At 42.1% G+C, this 18,951-nt stretch overlaps 1 protein-coding gene across 3 annotated transcripts in view; it reads left to right on the top strand.

The window, feature by feature from the left end:
- The window catches only part of CEP89 (centrosomal protein 89), a 58,192-nt gene that overhangs the window by 7,072 nt on the left and 32,169 nt on the right, over positions 1 to 18,951 (top strand). For 2 of the 3 annotated variants that reach the window (XM_088800191.1, XM_088800192.1), the window contains exons 3-8: positions 471 to 623; positions 3,007 to 3,193; positions 9,809 to 9,905; positions 15,192 to 15,220; positions 15,945 to 15,987; positions 18,287 to 18,505. In XM_088800191.1, the coding sequence (XP_088656317.1) occupies positions 471 to 623; positions 3,007 to 3,193; positions 9,809 to 9,905; positions 15,192 to 15,220; positions 15,945 to 15,987; positions 18,287 to 18,505 (728 nt within the window). The remainder of the gene's footprint in view (positions 1 to 470; positions 624 to 3,006; positions 3,194 to 9,808; positions 9,906 to 15,191; positions 15,221 to 15,944; positions 15,988 to 18,286; positions 18,506 to 18,951) is intronic. The other variant, XM_088800193.1, reaches the window with a different exon arrangement.

The following is an 18,951-nucleotide window of genomic DNA, read 5'->3' on the forward strand; positions in this document are numbered from 1 at the left end:
CTTGGCCAATCGTAAGTCTGTTTTGTTTTGTTTTTTCGTGTGGCAGGGTCAATCTATTACTCTATCTCTCCTATATTACAGTTTTGAATAATTTGCAAGATTTTCAAATGCCTTTAAAATCTTTCATAATTGTTTTATGTCCCTTTTTTTAAATTCTGATCTTTCATTTTATTAGGAAAACCACTTGAATATAGACTCCCCAGATTAGAGACCTGCTTCCATCTCCTATTAGCTAAGAAATTTTGGGCAAGTCATTTAATTTATATGAAAATAGAGGTGACAATAATATGTATTCATACAGTCGATGTCAGAATGAAATGAGATTGTTTGATGGCTTATAATGGACTGCAAGTACATAGTCAATAGATTTGTACTAAACACTGTGGAGCGGGAGGTAAACCTTGATTAATTCATGTATCCTGTTGTTCAGCCTTGAGTGCACCAGCTCATTGGGATGCTTTTGTCCATAGATCTGCTCTGGCTGCAGTCATTCTAGCAACAACGTTGACTGGCCGAACCGTTGCCATTCCTCAGCCTCGTCGGAGATCCCGGTCCGAGAGTGACACGACTTACGTTGAAAAGGACAGTTTCATCAAACCCTATGCCACCACCTCAGAGCTGAGGCATGTATAAGGACTGTATCGCTGGCTCTGCTTCCTCTCAGGGCAGAGGAGTAGCAGCTCACGTATGTGCATGTGCGTGGGATAATGACTAGAGCTTAGTACTCAAGTTTTCATCATCAGTGTCAAAGGGACACTGTTCTGGGACATTAATTGCTCTTGAATTGTATCAGAATTTTCTCTCTGGAGTGGGTCTTGTTAAATTAGGGCTTGTGAAAACACTGGTTGTTTTCATGGCAGCACAGAGCTGTGAATTTAGTGCTACATGTAGCCCTTAGTAGGATTCTCTGCCACAACCTAGATGGCGAGAGTGGTCACTCACCACTTCTCGTGCATCTCCTCTTTGAACACTCATACTGATTTTACCTTTTTTGGCCTCTATAGTATAAATTTTCTCCTAACGTCATTTCCTCCATTGCTTGAGCTGCATTCATGCTAACCTAGGGTTAGGGGTTTGGGAACGTTTCCTCCTGAGGAAGAGAGCATTGAGGGGAGCACTGAAGGATATACAGGAATCAAGTGGGAATGGCTCAGGGGTTGGGGGGATGGTCATTGCAGGGCTGGGATGAGCTTTGTAGACAGAGAGGGGGAGCATGACACATGTGAGCAAGGGAAGGAAGATGACTGTGGCCGAGAAGACTTGAGTGAGGTGAGGAATCATTTGAGATGGGGCAGGAGGAATGGGCGGGGGCCCGGCTGAGGATGCCTTTGATGTTGTGTTCCCAGGTTTGGTATCGCCCCCCGAAGCAGGAGCACACCATGGGCATTAAGGACTTGTGGGGTGAGGGTGGGGGATATATGACCAGATTTGCCTTTTATCTGTCATGTTTATTCCATTTTGTTTTTTTGTTTTTATGTTTTACATACCAAATATTCTGTTACGTAGTAAGATCGATCAGTCTTTTCTTGGTAGTTTCTGTCATTTGTCAAATCTAGAAAGACCTTGCCTACTACAGCATTAAATAAACAAATGCTCATGTATTTCTTTCTAGGATGTTTATATTGTTGGTTTTTACATTTTAATCTTGGCTCTATTATGAGATGTTTGAATATAGTCTGTTTTTCTCCTGATAGGAATTATACTTTGCCTGAATAAGAACTAAAGCTGAGGACATGATTCTAAAATGCATTGGCAAGAATAAGCAGATAACACCATCAGAGGAAATTTGGAAAGGAAGAATACCGTCCCGGGGGGTGGGCTGCATTATATTTTAAAACGTGCACTTGAAGTAGTTAAAATAGAGGAGGACTGTTCAGTGATAGACAGGTGGGCCTGGTGCCCTGAGGTGAACCTAGTGTTTGCAAGTATATTGAGTCTCTAATAAAGGCAGCCCCACAGATCAAAGGGGAAAGAAAGGATTTAACAGTATATTGATTAGCAATACTGGGAAAAAAATCAGCTTTGAGCCTTGCCTAATTCATATACCAAAACAGATTCCTATTGAATGAAAGAATTGATCTGTATACATACATAAATAAGACCATGAAATCCTATATCCAGTCTTATCAAAACTCTCTGAGGGAGATGACTGCTATTTACTCCTAGACTAAGAATTTAGAAGGTAAAAAAATTTTTTTTAATCACCTGTATGTTAAATAGACAAAGGACATGAACAGACAATTCACCCTAGAGAAATTGTGGCTTGCGTACAAATATATGGAAAAATATTCAGTCTTGGTATGAGATGCAAATTTATGCAGTGAGATTTAAATTATTTTGGCAAGTTTTAGAAAATTATTACCAACGTGGTAATAATTGTGGGTACAGATTAGGGAAACATTCTGTGAAATGATTTTGTGAGTTGTGCATGGAGGTCTACAAAATGTTCATATCATTTGACTCAGCAGTGTACCATGTAGTTGTTTGATATGACTAATTCTAAATACAGAAGAGATTATCTGCACGTAGATGTCCAGTACAGGGTTATTTATAACAGTGAACACTGGGAGGGGAAAACCATAGTAAGGGGAATGGCGGACTAAACTGGTATAACTACTTGAGTCTTACCTTATAGCATTCTGACTTTAAAAACTTATTAACTACGAGGCAGATTGTATCTGTATGCAGCGATGATAACTATAAGGACCTAGGTAAAAAACCTCGAAAGAAATTTCAAGAGTATGCAAAGAGATGCAATAGTGGATGACTTACTCCTTTCATTTCTATGTATTTTATAATGTAGCTGTAATACTTTATGGTGAGGGCTCAGTAGCTATGCCTTTGATACATACATATACATATATATATATATATATATGTATATGTATATGTATATGTATATGTATATGTATATGTATATATACACATACATATACACACACACCAGTGTGAAGTGTTAAGTGGCTGGTTTATTGATTTATTTTTCTCTTTAATGTTCTGCTATAGACCAAATCGGCAGAATGAGATGGAAAGAAGAACTTCTTTGCCATCCTTTGAAATGCGGGGCTACAGAGAGGAAGACGACACCTTCTCGAACCTGTCATCCAGCTACAAGGGGTCAGGCGATGGCAGTGCCTACAAAGAAGAGGGAGGTCTTGGTGACGCTGCGTATGCCGTGACACACAGAAACCAGGTTCTTGTCCCATTCCAGAATTCCTTCTGCACCTTGACACTAACTTACAGCAAATTACAGAGAGGGTATTAGGAAGGGCTTTCTTTTCTCTCTTCTGCCTTGGATGGCTTTTGTTTGGGCGCTTATATTTTTAACGTGTCCAGGCTCATTTTCTATCTGGTTGAGCTAAAATTTAAAACTTTTCCCTTATCTTTTCAAGACAAAAGTCCTTCAGAGATAAAGATAATCATCGCTATGTTCTCAGCGTAGATTTCCATCCAATACTAAGTAATCTTGCTCTTCTCTTTGACCCCAAAAGTGATTTTCCTGTCACTTTTCTAATATCAGTATGCATGTTGCAACCTTTCTTCAAGTTCATGCCTGACTCGATGGGTGTGATCATTTATCTCCATAGTAGCTGATATTCTTTGAATGGCTACCATGTTTGTATGTGAGTCTCTATTTCAGGCTCTTGCATGTATTTATTTCCCACTATCTCGGTGAGGTAGGATCCACTTATGATCCTATATCGCACGTGGGAAACCAAGGCGCAGACAGTTGAAGGAGCCCATTTCTTCACCACTGCCTAGCAGCTCTGCTTTAAACTCTGTGCTTCCAGGTTTTTGAAAACTGGATAGTGCCGTTTCTTCAGTGGCAAAAGACAGCACCATAATTTCTTTTTCCTTTCTCTTTTTTCACCATCACTATAACATGTTAAGCACAGTGACTACACATACAGACTGGTAACATCAAAGTATATTCATATTGATTATATTATATTGATCACCCTCCACTATATTGAATCCCATTTTAAGTGGTCTTGTCTTAGGGAGCTTATTTTGAGGAATCCAAATGTGAGTATTTCGTTAACTAACCATCGCTTTCTAACATACACAGACTTGAACATACAGAGTTAGTTTTCTCTACAGCAGGGAGCACTGAAATAAGCAGACAGCTGCCAAGAGCCCAGAGGAAGGTCTTCTGTGGTGTTCTAAAAGGCCAAGATGAAGTCCTACTGCCCCTGCACACTTTCTGGCTAGTATTTCGGACCCAGGTTACCGATAGAGTTGTAACACCCAACTATTTTGGAAGTGAAGCTTGCTACCGTATTTCCCTTAGAAGAAAGAGACTATAGTGACCTATACTCCTTTGTCATTATCAGGACAAATATTCTTTAGGCAAGTATGTCATGGTATGTCTAAGACCCATGTGGAGTAGGGAAAATATTTTAAAATTTGAAAAGTAGAGCAAGACAATGGAAATATCAGGGATGGGTGAGGCTGTGGAGGAATTCTCTAATGCTGGTGGGAGTGTCAGTTGGTGCCACCACTTTGGAAACTGTTTGGCACTATCTATTAAAGCTGAACATGTATATGTATTTTCTATAACCCAGCAAAAAAAAAGAAAATTGGAAAGTAGAAAATAATATAACACATTAGTGTTCTCATTCTCCAGAATGAACAAATATTGACATCTTACCTCTTTTTGCCTCAGATTTCTTTTTTTAAATAAAATAAGTAAAATTACAGTTAGGGTTGAATTCTTTGTCTCCCCTTCCCACTCCATTTCTAGAAGACCATCTTCTCTTGGATTTGGAATGCATTCTAGAAGTCTTTGTTTTTAATTTATTTTTTTTTACTACAAATAACTGTCAGTAAACAAATATATATTTTTTAAATTGTACAAAGGTCACCATACTGAACCAGTCATTTCACCTCTTGGCTTTTTCCCTTGGCATTGCAGTTTTGAGATGGATCTATGTTAGTTTATCGCCTTACCTACTGATAAACTTTTGGGTTATTTCCTTGCACATTTGGTACACGTACCTATGTGTGCTGGATCACACCATTGGATATTGTGAAATTGTTCTCCAGAGCAGTTGTCCACGTTTGCCTTCCCAGCAGCAGTGTGTGCATGCCAGTCTCCGCATGTCTGTACGTCACAGCCGATAGGAAAGCCCTTTCCTGGATAGCCCAGGAACCGGAGGTGGAGTTCTATTAGTAACTGATTGCAATTGAAAGGTTTCATCATAACCGTTACATTGTCCTGGCCAGTTGCAGATGGCATGGATGAAAGGGCCCTTAAGCGGGAAAGGGATTTCAATTTCCCACAGCCTTATGATTCGTTTTGTTTTTGTTTTTTGTTTTTTTTCAGGTGGGCTAGTAGACAATAGGGAGAGGAAGACACATTGACCTTTTCTGAGCACTAATATATGCTAGGCAGCTTACATGTACCAATTCATTTACTTCACATCCTTGGGGGTAAGTTTGTGAAGAAACAGGATAAACGACGCCCAAGGTCAACCAACCACCCAGTGGCAGAGGCAGGATTCAGACCAGGGCAACCAATTTTCCCTATTTAGAATTAAAATTTGTGTTTACAGCCCTTGTGCATATCAAGAATATTTCTTAGACATAAAGTTTGTTTTTTTGAAACAGGCCAACTATTCTTAAATTTATTATGTGATTAAAAAATATATTATCTTTGGAAAAACGGGTATGTGTCACATGTAAGACTGCTGTTTAATCACTAGATGGCACCAGCTCTGAAGGAAATACTGCCTACGGGTACATTTTAATTTCAAAAACAAAGTAAAATTGACTTCCCTGTATTTACTATAGACATTCTGTAATTTGAGGTAAAAAATTTATAATTTATCCTTTTTTATGAATCATTCATACTTCCTTTAAAGTAAACAGTTGTCAGAACTAGTAAGGTAAGAAAACAGACCAACCCCAGCAGACGATTTAGATGTAAGTCTATACCACACGCCTTCTCTCTGTGTGTCAGGGTAGTTTGGGCAAGCATCTTCATGTGAAGTGTGCACCTGCTCAGAAATGGCCTAACTAATGGAAAGAAAGCCTTGTGTTCAGCAGTTTTCTTGTTGGTCCACTGAAAAGTAAGGCTGGAGGGGAACTGGGGATATGAATTTGTGATCAGTTCATGCCAAGTCAGCCCAGTGGACAGAGCAATGCCATGGGCATTCAGAGACCCGAGTTCAAATCCCAGCTTCTCTACTTCCCAGTTGTATAACTTGGGTAAGTCAGACAACTTCCTTGTGCCTCAGTTTCTTCATCCTCTAAAGGACTGTGCGAGGGAGGAGACTGTCTTTGGGCAGGTAAATAATTCAACAAATATTTATTGAGCATCCAGTGAGTACCAGGAATTGTGCCAGGTGCTGAAAAGCAGTGTAAGACAGAGTCCACAGTCACACAATTAATAGCAATCAATTACAAGTATGATAAATATTACAAAGGAAGGGTATACAGGTGGCATGAGACTCCGCCTTTTCTGAGAGGACTACTGAGAGTGACTGCAGACGTCTGAGAAGGAGTCACAGCCTCCTTTCGTCTCCCCTTTGAGGCCACCAAAAGGGAGTGAGCTCTGCGCTCTTTAGTGTTGGGGTCTCCTCCCTGCAACAGGGGAGGAAGCGTGGATTCCCAAACCCTTAGTTTATTTACCCTAATGTACCCGGTCAGGGGAGGTCCAGCACATCGTTGGGCCCACAAAGGTCCCAGTGCAGGCCCGAGCGGTCCCTCTACCTTACACATCAGCACTGCTCCTTCCAGGGTTATTCCTTGGTTCACTGCACATTTTTACCACACTCTTGCCCGGACTTTACCCCGAGGTAAAGCTAGCTGGCACCCTTTGTTACTCCACCTCTAATGACTAAATAATGCATTTTAGGTGGAATTAGCATTATTAATAGGAGGAGAGGCATCTGGGAAGGTGACTGGCCCATTCTGGGCTGGACCCTGTGCATCATTAGGGTTAATCGCCACTGGATCTTAGAGTCATCTCTCCCTTACAGTCACAAGAATCTGGGCACTGCCACTTCCTTGCTGTGTTGTCAGGTTTCCCAGTATCTTGCTTTCATCTTCAAGTATTAGAATACTTCTGATGTCTCAGATTAGTTTTGCATGTTTTGAACTTGATATGCATGAAATCATAGAACACGTACTCTTTTGCATCTGTCTGACTACATTGTTAGGCATGTACAAATTTAAAATGATACCATCCTGGTGAATTGAACATTTTGTCACTAAAGTAAACCTCTTTGTTTTTAAAAATTTGTTTTGCCTTAAGTCTGTTTCATCTGACATTCCCCATCTTTCTTTTGTTTGATATTTTCATGGTCCATTTCTATTATCCTTTAATTTCAACCTTTCTATATCCTTATGTTCAGCTGTGTCTTATAAACAGGATGTAGTTTTTTAAAACAAGTTTACTGAGATATAATTCACATACTATACTATTCATCCATTTAAAGTATACAATTCAGTGTAGCATATAGTTTTTGTTAACTGAGTTTGATAAACTTTTCCTTTGTCCTTTGCTGGACCATTTAGGCCTTTTATATGAATGTAAATAAGGATATATTTGAGTTTAATTTTGCCATTTTACTTTATTTTTCCTATTTGTCCTGTTATTCTATATCTTTTTTTCTCTTCTTTTTGATTGATGGTTTTTTTTCAGTTCTATTTCTCTCTAATAGCTTGCAAGTTACACATTTTTTTCCCTAATAATTATCCTAGAAATTATAGCATGTACATTTTACTTTTTAAAATCTGAATTAGTATACTACCCAGCAAGAGGATGAAGGAGCTAGGACAAGGAAAAGGCCATTCCTAGCACCACTGGTGGCCGTGCTACGGCTGGGCTGGCCGCTGCTTCTTTTCCTTCAATGCCCAAATATGTTTTGTTTTAGTTAGCAAGGTAATTTTCACAATCAGAAGTATTTGGTAGTTTAAAAAATGTTTTTTTATTAAAACTAAAAATTAACGTTTTTTGAATATTGTCACAATTCTTTGGCTTATTTATCGATGTATTAAATATACACAAAAGGTGCGTAAACCATAAGTGTACAGCTCAGTGAATTTTCACAAAGTAGCCACTACCCAAATGAAAAAAAAGAACATTACTAGTACCCCCGAAGTCCCTCTTGGTGACCGAGAAAAGTTAACAGTTGTCCTGACTCCAACAGCAGATTAAATATTAGAAAATAGCATTAGATTAGTTTTTGGTTTTTTAATCAATAAAAAATGCAGAAAGTACTTTTAATAAAACTGAGTAAATATTTGGAATGGAAGCAGACAATATACAATTATAATTTGATCATTAATATTTCTGGGGTCGTATATATGTGACATAATATTATTTGCACTTACTTCATTACATAATGTATAGGAACATTAGATTAGTTTTGCCTGTTCTGAAAATCCTATGACTTTAATCATACAGTATGTGATCTTTGAGGTTTTTGAGAGTCTTCAGTTACTGTACATAGCAGTAGTTTGTTCATTCCTATTGCTACATAATGTCCCGTTGTACAACTATATCGTCCAATTACTTATACATTTTACTGATGTTAGACATTTGCTTGTTTCCAGTCTGGGCCTTTAGGAATAGTGCTGCTATGAACATTCGTGGATATATGTTTGTGTTTCCAGTGGATATATACTAAGGAGTGGTGTATGTATCGGCAGCCTTAGTCCTAGAAGATACTGCCCAATGGTTTCCGTAGTAGGGTATCTTTTTGATGATATTTGAGTCCCCTTAGCATTTTCACATTTCCTTGATAATAGTGAGCAGTTTAATATATCTTTGACAGGGCAAGCAAAGCAGTTGCTTTGAGATAAAAACTAAGGTCATTTCTTTTTTCTTCCTTCAAATGATGAGTAGACTGGGAGACCTGTCTGCCACTCCTGAGCTGGGTCACCTTGGGGCCCTGTCCACAGAGCCTGGTGGGCCCAACGGCCTTAGTTCTTGGCTCTGAAATGCTCCAGTGCATCTTGCTGGTCAGTGCCGCCCCCTCCCTGCCAGTCTTGGGGATGGCCCTTCTATTGCTTGCAGCTCAGCACAGCTAAGCCAAGCTGATCACATAAGTAAGATTTTAGTGAAGCATCAGGATAACAGAAGGGACGCCAACCCAGAGAACACCAGGCTCCTTAACTTTTTGTATGAGGCATGGTTCACTGCCCTTTCCCTTGGGCTGCCTCTGTCCCCACCTCCCAGAGCCCTGCCAATGAGACTGTCTCCTTATCAGGGGACAGCCTGTCTCCGCATAAGATCCCATTCCTGGCCCACAGCTCTGAAGCCCTGCCACCCTTCCTGATACCTACATAGGAGATGCTCACAGACAGCGGAGGGGAGGGTTCCATTTAATCAGGAAACAACGTTTGCAGAGGACTACATAGCCAGCAAACATAATGGACCTCGATCCCAAACAGCTGCCTGAGTGAGGGCTCTCACGGGGTGAGTCGGTAGCTCTTGTCCCGTGTAGAGATGAACACACAGTATCAGTACCAGGGTCGGGTGGGATGGGGTGCTCTGCACAGCAGGCCAGAGGCAGCCCCTTTTTCTGGGTTGGTCGCTGGCAGGAACAAGGAAGAGAGGCTGCCCAGGCAGCTTAGTGGGACAGGAAGTTCTTGATGGCCTAAGCATAATTTGAATGGCATTGACTTTGCCACTGGGCTTTTCCTGATGGCCCCGAAGTTTCATCCAGCCCTTCCAGGTGTAGTCCTTTTTGTGTCTCAGAGAGAGAGGGGGCACGGAAGAAGGTATAGAATACGCCATTTGAGTGTGCTAGGAGGAAATTTGATCACGTGTTTGCTCCTTTGTCTTTTGTTGCAAAAGGTTCCATTGTCACATGGGGTGGACAGTGAAGATGAAGAAACTATTTCTGAGCAAGATCCAGACTCACCTCTTATGCCACAGCGTATACAAGAAAAAGGTAAAAGAAAAAACACCAAACCCAATTTAAAAATAAATACAAAAATGTTTTGTGACAATAAATATTGGTTAATTTGGGGGATGTACAGCCATTGCACCTCCATACTGTGATTCCGTGATTACAAGTAGGACTAGTCTTGAATTTTATTTTCACTGAAGATAAGTTACTTCACAGTCAATTGCCTGGATGTTGGGTTGTGCTCACGTTGTTGTCCATTTTGTCAGTTCTGTCAGCCCTGAGGGGACACATGGAGAAGAGGGTTATGGCTCAGGCTCTGAGGCTCTACGCACTCTTTCCCCCTGCTCCCTGGTGCCTGGTGTAGCAAGGGGCCGGCGCACGGCAGTCTTCATGGAGTGAGCGAGTGAGGGATCTGTCTTATTCACCATGCTGTGTCCAGTGCCCAGAGCAGGGCCTGGCCCACAGTAGGCTGTCACTAAAGGTTTGTGGGATGGATGAGTCCATGCACGTGTTTATAATACAACTCTACCTGTGCGTTAGCAATTGTCTGTATATATTTTTTTGGCTCAGTGAGAGAATTCAGCACATTCTAATAAATGTAGGGAAGAGTTTTCAGTTTCCTAAGAGGTGGCTTAGGATTGAGAAGTGAGGAAGAGGCATGGCTCCAGTGAGCACCAATAACTGCTTTCTCAGGACCCTCAGAGTTTTCTTATGCTCAGGGAGACGCTCACATAAATCAGTTTGCAAGGTGACTGACTGAAAAACAGAATGCCAGCCTAGTAGTACCTGGGCCAGAAATGCCAGTTGGTTAGGTGGCATATTTTATTCCTATGGGAAAAATCTATGTGAATATTAAAGTCATGTAAAAAGTATATTTCTTCTTTAATTATAGAAATAATACTGTAAAAAAAACAAAACCTGAAACACAGACATATATCAAGTTAAAGAATCATAATTGTACCCCCATAGATAATTAATTTTAACATACAATTGTGTACGTATAGGAAATATGTGTTATTTTGTTACCTGCCTTTTTAAATCTTCTGACACATCCCGAATATCTCCCTATGTTCATACACATCCATCCACTTTCTGATGTCTGTGTTACCTGTGGCCTGATGTGTCACATATCAGTCAGAATCCAACCAGGACACAGCACACGGTGCTTTGAACAGGGAAAGTTTAATATAAAGAATTATTTACGATAACAGGATTGCCTACTAAGGGGTAGAGAGAAGTCTAAAGAATACAGGAAGAGAAGATAGAGAGAACAGCCACTTCCTCTACAGTGAACATAATGCACCCAAGGGAAGAAACACATTTAGAGAATCACCCAAGGCCAAGATGCAGGCAGTGAAGCGGGTGCAGCTGTGGTCCACTGGCTGACCAGGAAGTCAGCAGAGGTGGTGTGCTAACAGAACTCGCTGGGAAGCTGTCCTCTCCAGGGGAGTGCCAGGAGAAGCCGCCCATGAGGAAGTGCTGATGGCCGCCTAGGAGAAGGAAGGTGAGCTGGAAGAGAGAGGGAGGAATGGACACAGCACACTGGAATGAGGAACCCAAGCCCCTTCCTCCTCCAGTGTCTCCAGCGCCCTCTACTGATGAAGCTTATCATTGTGCCACATTGCTGGTAGAAATAACGCAGCAACACAGGCGGGCGACACCAGGTGGACTTGGACCAGAGAGGCAGTGATAACTGGCACACTTGGTGGCATGAACTTGGAGCTCAGGTGGTGGTCGGGATGAGTGCAGCTCCTGCAGTGGTTTTTGGTTTATGAAAAAGGCCCCATATCCACCCCAACTTCTAATTCAGTGGCTCTAGGCTGGGGCCCAGAGGTCTGTATTTTTAACAAGCACCATGTTTCCCCAAAAATAAGACCTAGCCGGACAATCAGCTCTAATGTGTCTTTTGGAGCAAAAATTAATATAAGACCCGGCATTAAATTATATTATATCATCATATCATATATCATATTAGACCCAGTCTTAGAGTAAAATAATATGATATGATCATATGTAATATATAAAATAATATAATATGGTCTTATTAATTTTTGCTCCAAAAGATGCATTAGAGCTGATTGTCTGGCTTGGTCTTATTTTCAGGGAAACATGGCATTTTGGAGAGTCTGATGGGGGTGATCTTTGGACAACACTTTTAAAACCCTGGTTTGTAGTGGTTTGGTCCTTGACTCTGTCATTTCCAGGTGACAAGAGGCTTGGCTAAGTTCCTTAACCCCACTTCTACTCAATCTGAAAGTGCCTCTCATCAGGTTATTCCGAGGATTAAATTCAGTCCCATGTGAAACGCAACACCTTCCGTAAATGCTGGCTGATAATTATCACCTAAAGGCTAAAGCCGTCAAGCTCTGCCAGCCTGATGCCTCTCTCTGTTCTCTGGCAGCGCCCAGCCAGGAAGACCAGACCCTGAAGTCTGTTGGTCTAGGTACCAGTGCCTAGGTCAGAGCTGCCAGTTCTTGCTCATGGATGTCGTCCCTCGTCCCTTCTTTGATCCCAATAGTGCCCTCCCACTAGTGCTTTCTCTTTCTCCTCCACAACCAGATTTGTTAAAAGACACATCTCCACCCATCCTCCCTTCTCTGATCTGATAGTGTGTCCTCCACCCACTCCAGTTAGGCTCCGCCTCCGTTAGTCCCCCCAACCCGTGGTTTTCGTCCTGCTAAATACAGGGGATGGTGTTCTGGCTTCACCTTATTGAACTTGTCAGGAACATTCCACACGGGATTGCTCCTGCTGTTTTAAAGTAATCTCTCCCCTGGTTTCATGAGATCACCCTCTTGTTTCCTCCCACCTCTTTGGGGGCCCCTTCTTCATCTCCTTATCGGGCTCGTCTTTCTCTACCTCCCCATTAAATGTTGGGGTTCTCCAAGGCCCAGTCTAGGTCCTTTTCTCTACTCTTAGAAGTTAGCACTCTCTGCCCCTCTGCTTCCAATACTATTTATTGTGTGTTACGCCCACGTTTCCTCTTCCAGTTCGCGACTCCATGTAACCAGCTGCCTGCTGTTTGATTCCATTCGTGCCTTCACTCAGCCAGCAAATACATGTGCACATACGGAGTGCCTGCTATGTTTTGGCACCATGGTAGCAGCCAGAGCAGTCTTTTCAAAACATGAATCTAGTAGTGTCCCCGCCTAACCCCGCACCACACTTTTTACTTGGATCTCTTCAGTGGTTCCCACAGCCTACAAGAACTACCAGGCCTCTCCCTGCTGACCATTCTCCAGCCACTCTGGTGTTCTTTTATTTCCTCAACTGCATGATGTCTGCCCTGCCACTGGGCCTTTGCACATGCTTTTCTCCTCCCCATCTTCTAATGTCTGTTGTATGTAGACCTGTCAAAGGAGGTGGGACATGTGGTTTATGTATGTTTGACTTTTTATATGTTCAGATATATCTGAAAGGAAACATACCCAATTGAGAACCTCTTGGGAGGGGAAGGGTTCAGAAGATTATGGGAGTTTTGATTTATCTGTATGGTTAGAATTTTTGATGGTGTATACTGTGAACTTTCTGTAAAGAGTGGGGTAGCACCTGGCATGGCATCGTGTATGCAGTGGGATGTCCGATATCGGGGACCTTTGTTGTGATTTTAATAGTTTATACCACTTGCGTGTACAGACTGTAGAAATGAGAAGGGTGAAGACTCTGGAAATCTTTTTGAGAAATTATAAATGAGAAAATAGGAAATAAAATATATGCACAGAGCCAAGTGAACTGCATTTACATTAAGTACCAAAGTAAACTTGGGGTGACAAATTCTGAGTTTAATCTTCATCAGATTCTTTTTCTGAAAAGTTGATGACTAAGGCAAAATGGGAGATCATTGTTTATTTTATCGGGGAAATAGGTGAATTGCCCTTTAAAACCTTTTTATGATCATAATTTTCAAACATGTACAAAAGTGGAGAGAATAGCAAAATGAATTCCCATGTACCCCTTACCCGCCTTCTTCTACCGCTGTCAGCATTTTGCCATTTTTCTTCATTGAGTCCCCTGCCCCTCCCCAACTTTATTTTGTGAAGAATTTAAGGGGGACATAGAAGATTCCATTACATACAAAGGCAGCAGATCTGATGCAGTATTGTAAGACACCAAATCAAAACTATTGTAAAAGAGTTATTAAAACTTTCTTTTTTTGTATCAGTTGAAACAGTTGCTCATCAGAAATTGATTCAGCACTCACTGTGTGCCAGAACTGGTGGCACCGTGGGCCCTTCCCCTCACAGTCGGTGTGGGGGTGGGGTGGGTGGGAGGGTGGTGATGAGCAGATGGCCAACTGCCTGGGTGCTAAGGCAGGTGGTAGAGGCACAAAGACTAGAGAGCAATGAACATTGTTTGCTGATTGTAGAAGGCAGCAGGAGAGGAGGCCACACCGCTGGGCGCGGGAGGGCTGGGTAGGGTTTCACCCGATGCTTCCATCCAGGCTGCCCCATAATACTTGATCAAAAGCAGTTTGGTTCAAAATAGTGGGTCAAAATGACTTTTTTGGTCAAAAATAAGCTCTTCATTGATTTGTTGTTCAAGTGTCAGTAATTGTAATGAACCAGGAAGTAGATATATAATCTTGTATGCATCTGTAAGCATTTTTATCTGTTTTTCTGAATTCTGTAGGTTTTTCACATCTTTTTGCATATTTGTTTCTAATTTATTTTCAGCCAGTTTAATTTCTGCTCTGCAAATTAGTTGTGGAAAGTTAAAAGCAACCAACTTTTCAAAAGTTGAAAGTCCAGCTTTTCACTACAGCCAAGGGTACAGGCAAATTGGAACATAAGGTCACCTGCTTCGTAGAGTATCTTGATCACAAATGTGTATTTGTCCATTGAAAATGAGTTACTGGGCAAAATTTGTTTTCGTCTGTGTCAGTGAAGCAGTTGGTTCAAGGAACAACTACTTTTATGACCAACTACTTCTAGGCAGGGTAGGCTGAGCCCATTTAGGGAATGGTGGGTGGAACTGTAGAGAGAGCATAGGGGTGGGGTCTGTTGGAAAGGTGGGAGGATTCCACTCCCCCCCGCCCCCCCATGGGAAGGGCTCAGAGCCCCACTGAGGAGTTTGGCTTTGGTTCTGCAATCCTGTGAGTCATTGAAGGTGGTTAGGAATGAGCAGAATAGACAGACGAGCAGTTCAGCATTCGTGCTCCCTGTTTTGTTCCGGACCCAGCCTGCCATGTGACCTTGCAAAGCCTGTCCCCGTTCCAGGCCTCCTTTAGCTCATGTGTAGAAAGTGAGTTCCTATGATTGTACTCTTCTGAGTTGTCAAATGTCTTTAATCTGCTTTACATTTTTTTTCCCCTCTTCTTTTTTTAATCAGATGGTAAATATTCTGTTCTGAATTTAAAGGTAAGCTTATTTTTTTTAAAAAACTGATTTTCTCAATAGACAGAATTTCCAAACTACTTTTGTGATTTGTGGGGGAAAAAAGTCTTCCCTTAAGAGTTCTTTCGTATTGAATGTTTCTTTTTAAATACTTTAAAAACATGAAACTCATATTCGCCATCGTTTAAAAATGAAAATAATGAGAGATTAGAAATCACTTACATAATTTGTGGAATTAATAGACAATAACTCATTTGCAAACATGGAAATAGTTCTAACTTGTTTTTAATTGTGCGATGGCATAGGAATTTAAAAATTAAACATTTCTTAGTAGAGTTAATTTATAACCTTATCTACTTTTTCAGCAGAAATTAGAAACTTAATATCAGACTGATGTGTAATGGAAAAATTAGCAAAAGTTCAAAGCCTTTTCTTTAAGTTTTGTATTGAAAAGCAAGATCTTATATGCTTTTCTCAGCACCTTGAACACATGCTTCTCTACAAATGATGGAGTCTTTTGCGTATCCCAAGGAGAAAAGGCCTGGTTGGAGTTTGCTTTGTGCATCTCTGCTTAGCTCTTGCAGCCATATCACGTGCTTTAGAATGTGAACTGATGGCCTGTTACTTGTGGGACATGCATGTAAAGACACAGTGACTGAACTCACTGTGAAGCAGAATGGCAGGAAGGAAATTCACACAGAAGATGCTAAGACTCTTAATTCATTGCTCTCATGGTTTTTCCCCCTAGGATGAAAAACCACCATTATGTGAAAAACCTCCACCAACCCCAGGTATTTGCCTTTTGAATTTCATTATGATTACCCAGAATAATCTCACCTAAGACAAGGGTCTTTTTTTTTTTTTTTTTCTGTAAAGGCTGCTGCTTCTGTCTCATTACTGAGATTGGGAAAAGGTAGCAATTGTTGAACTTCTGCCTTTGCCTCAAAAGAGAGGGTGCAAACCTTGAAACATTGGATGGCGGATGTGTGTCCCCATGGGATGTGCTCAGATCCTGAGGGAGTACTGGGGACTCCCAGTGCTTAGATGCTGGGAGGGTGGGTATATGCAAATGAGGACTCTGCTCAGGGGCTGGAGGCAGAGTGTGAGGTCTAGAGATGCTTTCTGGGGTACTCTCCCCTATACCATTTGGAGAGCTTCAGTAGCTTTTAAAGTGAATTTTGTAATGTTTTCCTGTTACTCCTCTCATCATTAGTCTGAAAATCGTATTGGGTATTAAGACTTTTAAGTCTATTCTCCATGTAGGACTGACTTAATTTTCACCCATTCTATCTTGGTGATTTTGGTGCTACATAGTGGGAAATTGCTAGGGCTCTAACTTCTAGCTCAGAGGCTCATTCAGCATTGTATATATTCTGCTACTCAGCCCTGCTTTGAATTTATGTATTGATCAAAATGTTCATTTCCATGATTTCTATGGAGTATCGACAAGCATCTCTCTGAGAATATTAAATGTACTCATTCCAAAGTCTTGTAGTTTTGCGGCAGCCACTCACGCCTCTGTTATTTGACTTTGGTGCTTCCCTTGGCTCAGACACTGGATGGTTCTTGGTAGTGTGCCCACCTTGGTCCTTGAGCGTCCCTGTTGGTCTGCCTGGGGATGCTATATCTGCTTACTGCAGGCTCCTCACATGGGGAAACCAGCCAGGCTGCCAGTCCTACAGCCTGTCTCTAGTGAGTGACAGTGACAGGCAGAGTGTGTGGCCAGTGGGGGTATGGGGAACCCTCTTCCTCCTGGCATTCTCCAGCCCCCCTGGGCCTGCCCTGTCTCTCGGACCTCAGGGCCTGTATGTACTGCCTGTTGAGGGGCATGCATCTCTGCTGTTGACTGCCCGCTCAGAGGGTTTGAGCCCCATCTGGTGCTCTGATCAGACACCTCATCAGTTCTTTCCAGGCCACCTCATGTTCCCACTATCTGCCAGGGTGCGGCATTCCAACCTTTTGTAGCTGACCTCTCTTGACCTACTTTAGGCTGCAGCTTCTGTCTTCAATCTAATCTCAACTGTTTTCTTTCTGGGATTCCTCGTGGTTCTCTTGTTCTCAGTGTAGTTGTGGGGTTAGTCATTTCTTAGGCTTTCCTTTCATGTTCTAGAGACTGGATATATGTGTAGTACGGATTAGGAGAGGCTATCTGGAGCCACCAATCCCCTCCTTAGCCCTTGCCTGCCCCCTGGGGCATGTGCCAAGTCTACTCTCTGGAGCCACCAGCCCTCCCACCCTGTCTGCCCTCAGAAGCTCTCTTCTGTTTCCACCTCCATCTGGATGTGGGCCCTGACCAGAGAGCCCAATGTAATTCTCACCTCCTTTGACATCTCTGAGCATATCTCCCCAAGAAACATCCCTCTCTCTTTTCCTCCAATCTTTCTTGCTTCCTTCTTAAAACCCTTTGTGATCTCTGGTTTGCTCCTCTCCTGCGTCCTTCAGGTATTGCCCACATGCTGGTGGCTCCTGTCTCTGCAGCGGAGGTGCCATCAGAGCTTTGGGCCTGTGTCCTAAACTGAGCTTCCCTTCCCTTGCTCCATTGTGTTCCTTGTGTGGCCAAGTGCCTTCCAAACCACAGATCTTGAGGCTCGTTCTCATTTTGCTTCTCCCTTTCTGCCCACACCCAGTCAGCCATTGAGCCCTGTTGAGTTAGGCCCTAGCTCCTTCTCTCTGCCCCCACTGTAGTACTGCCCCTTGAAGCCCCTCTGTGCTGGGACCGTTCCAGTTCACTGTCTTTACGGCTCGCCTGAGGGGTTCGTCTGAGAGTAGGACTTCTTCCTTTTCTCACCTCTGCCTAAAAGCCTCTCTGGCTCCTGATGGCCTCCACTCTGTATATTATGATATGCAAGGGCCTCCCTTGGTTTCTGCCTCTCCCTCTGCCACCTCTCTTCCTGTCACCCACTGTAGTCTCATCAGACCACTCATTTTTTCCTGTATTGGCATTCTCTTTTCAGGGCCCAAAGAACGTAGCACGAGGCCTGACATGAAGGAGTTGCGTACATGTTTTTTCTAATAAAGTCGCGTGTAATTTTTATATAAAATTGGAAATATCAGTTAATATTTTAAAACATTTTCCCTGTGTCTTTTCAGATATAACTGGGAAAACACGTCAACGATGGCTAGAAATGACCAAAGAAAATTTGGAGGAATTAAAAGAAGAAAATTTGCATCTGAACAGTGCAAACCAGACCCTTACTCTTGAATTTAACGTAGTAAAACAAGCAATGAAAGAACTACGATTGAAACTTAAGAGAATAGCAAAAGAAAATAGAAAGCTGAAAGAGGCTGAGAGAGCACCCTCTCAGGAAGGTGAGGACAACTATGCAGTTCTTTTATTAAAGACACAAACTGTACTCATTTTCTTATTTATTTTGAGTTAGTATTTTAGGTTACAATATTTGTTACATTAATATTAATATTTTGTGTTATAATATATTTGGTTCTTTCATTAATATCTTTATATTTGTTGAAATTGAATTTCATCTAGTATATCATTGTTATTGTTATGCTAAAGAAATTCGTTTTTTCCCCTTTTTCCACCTCCCCTCCCCCCACTCCGGTTCAAGCCGTTGTTTCTCACTCTAGTTGTGTAGGACACAGCTCCCTGGCCCATGCTGGTATTATGAGCCTTGTGCTCCCCCCAGGCTGAGGCAGTGGTCGCCGGTTGGCTGCTCACACCAGCTCACGGCAGCTCTCGCTTACTGCTGGCCACTCACGCAGGCCACCAGCTGCTCATGGTAGCACACGGTAGCCCA

Source organism: Rhinolophus sinicus, chromosome 8 (genome assembly GCF_057876585.1).
Source record: "Rhinolophus sinicus isolate RSI-liver-muscle chromosome 8, RSI-T2T, whole genome shotgun sequence".
Classification (NCBI taxonomy): domain Eukaryota; kingdom Metazoa; phylum Chordata; class Mammalia; order Chiroptera; family Rhinolophidae; genus Rhinolophus; species Rhinolophus sinicus.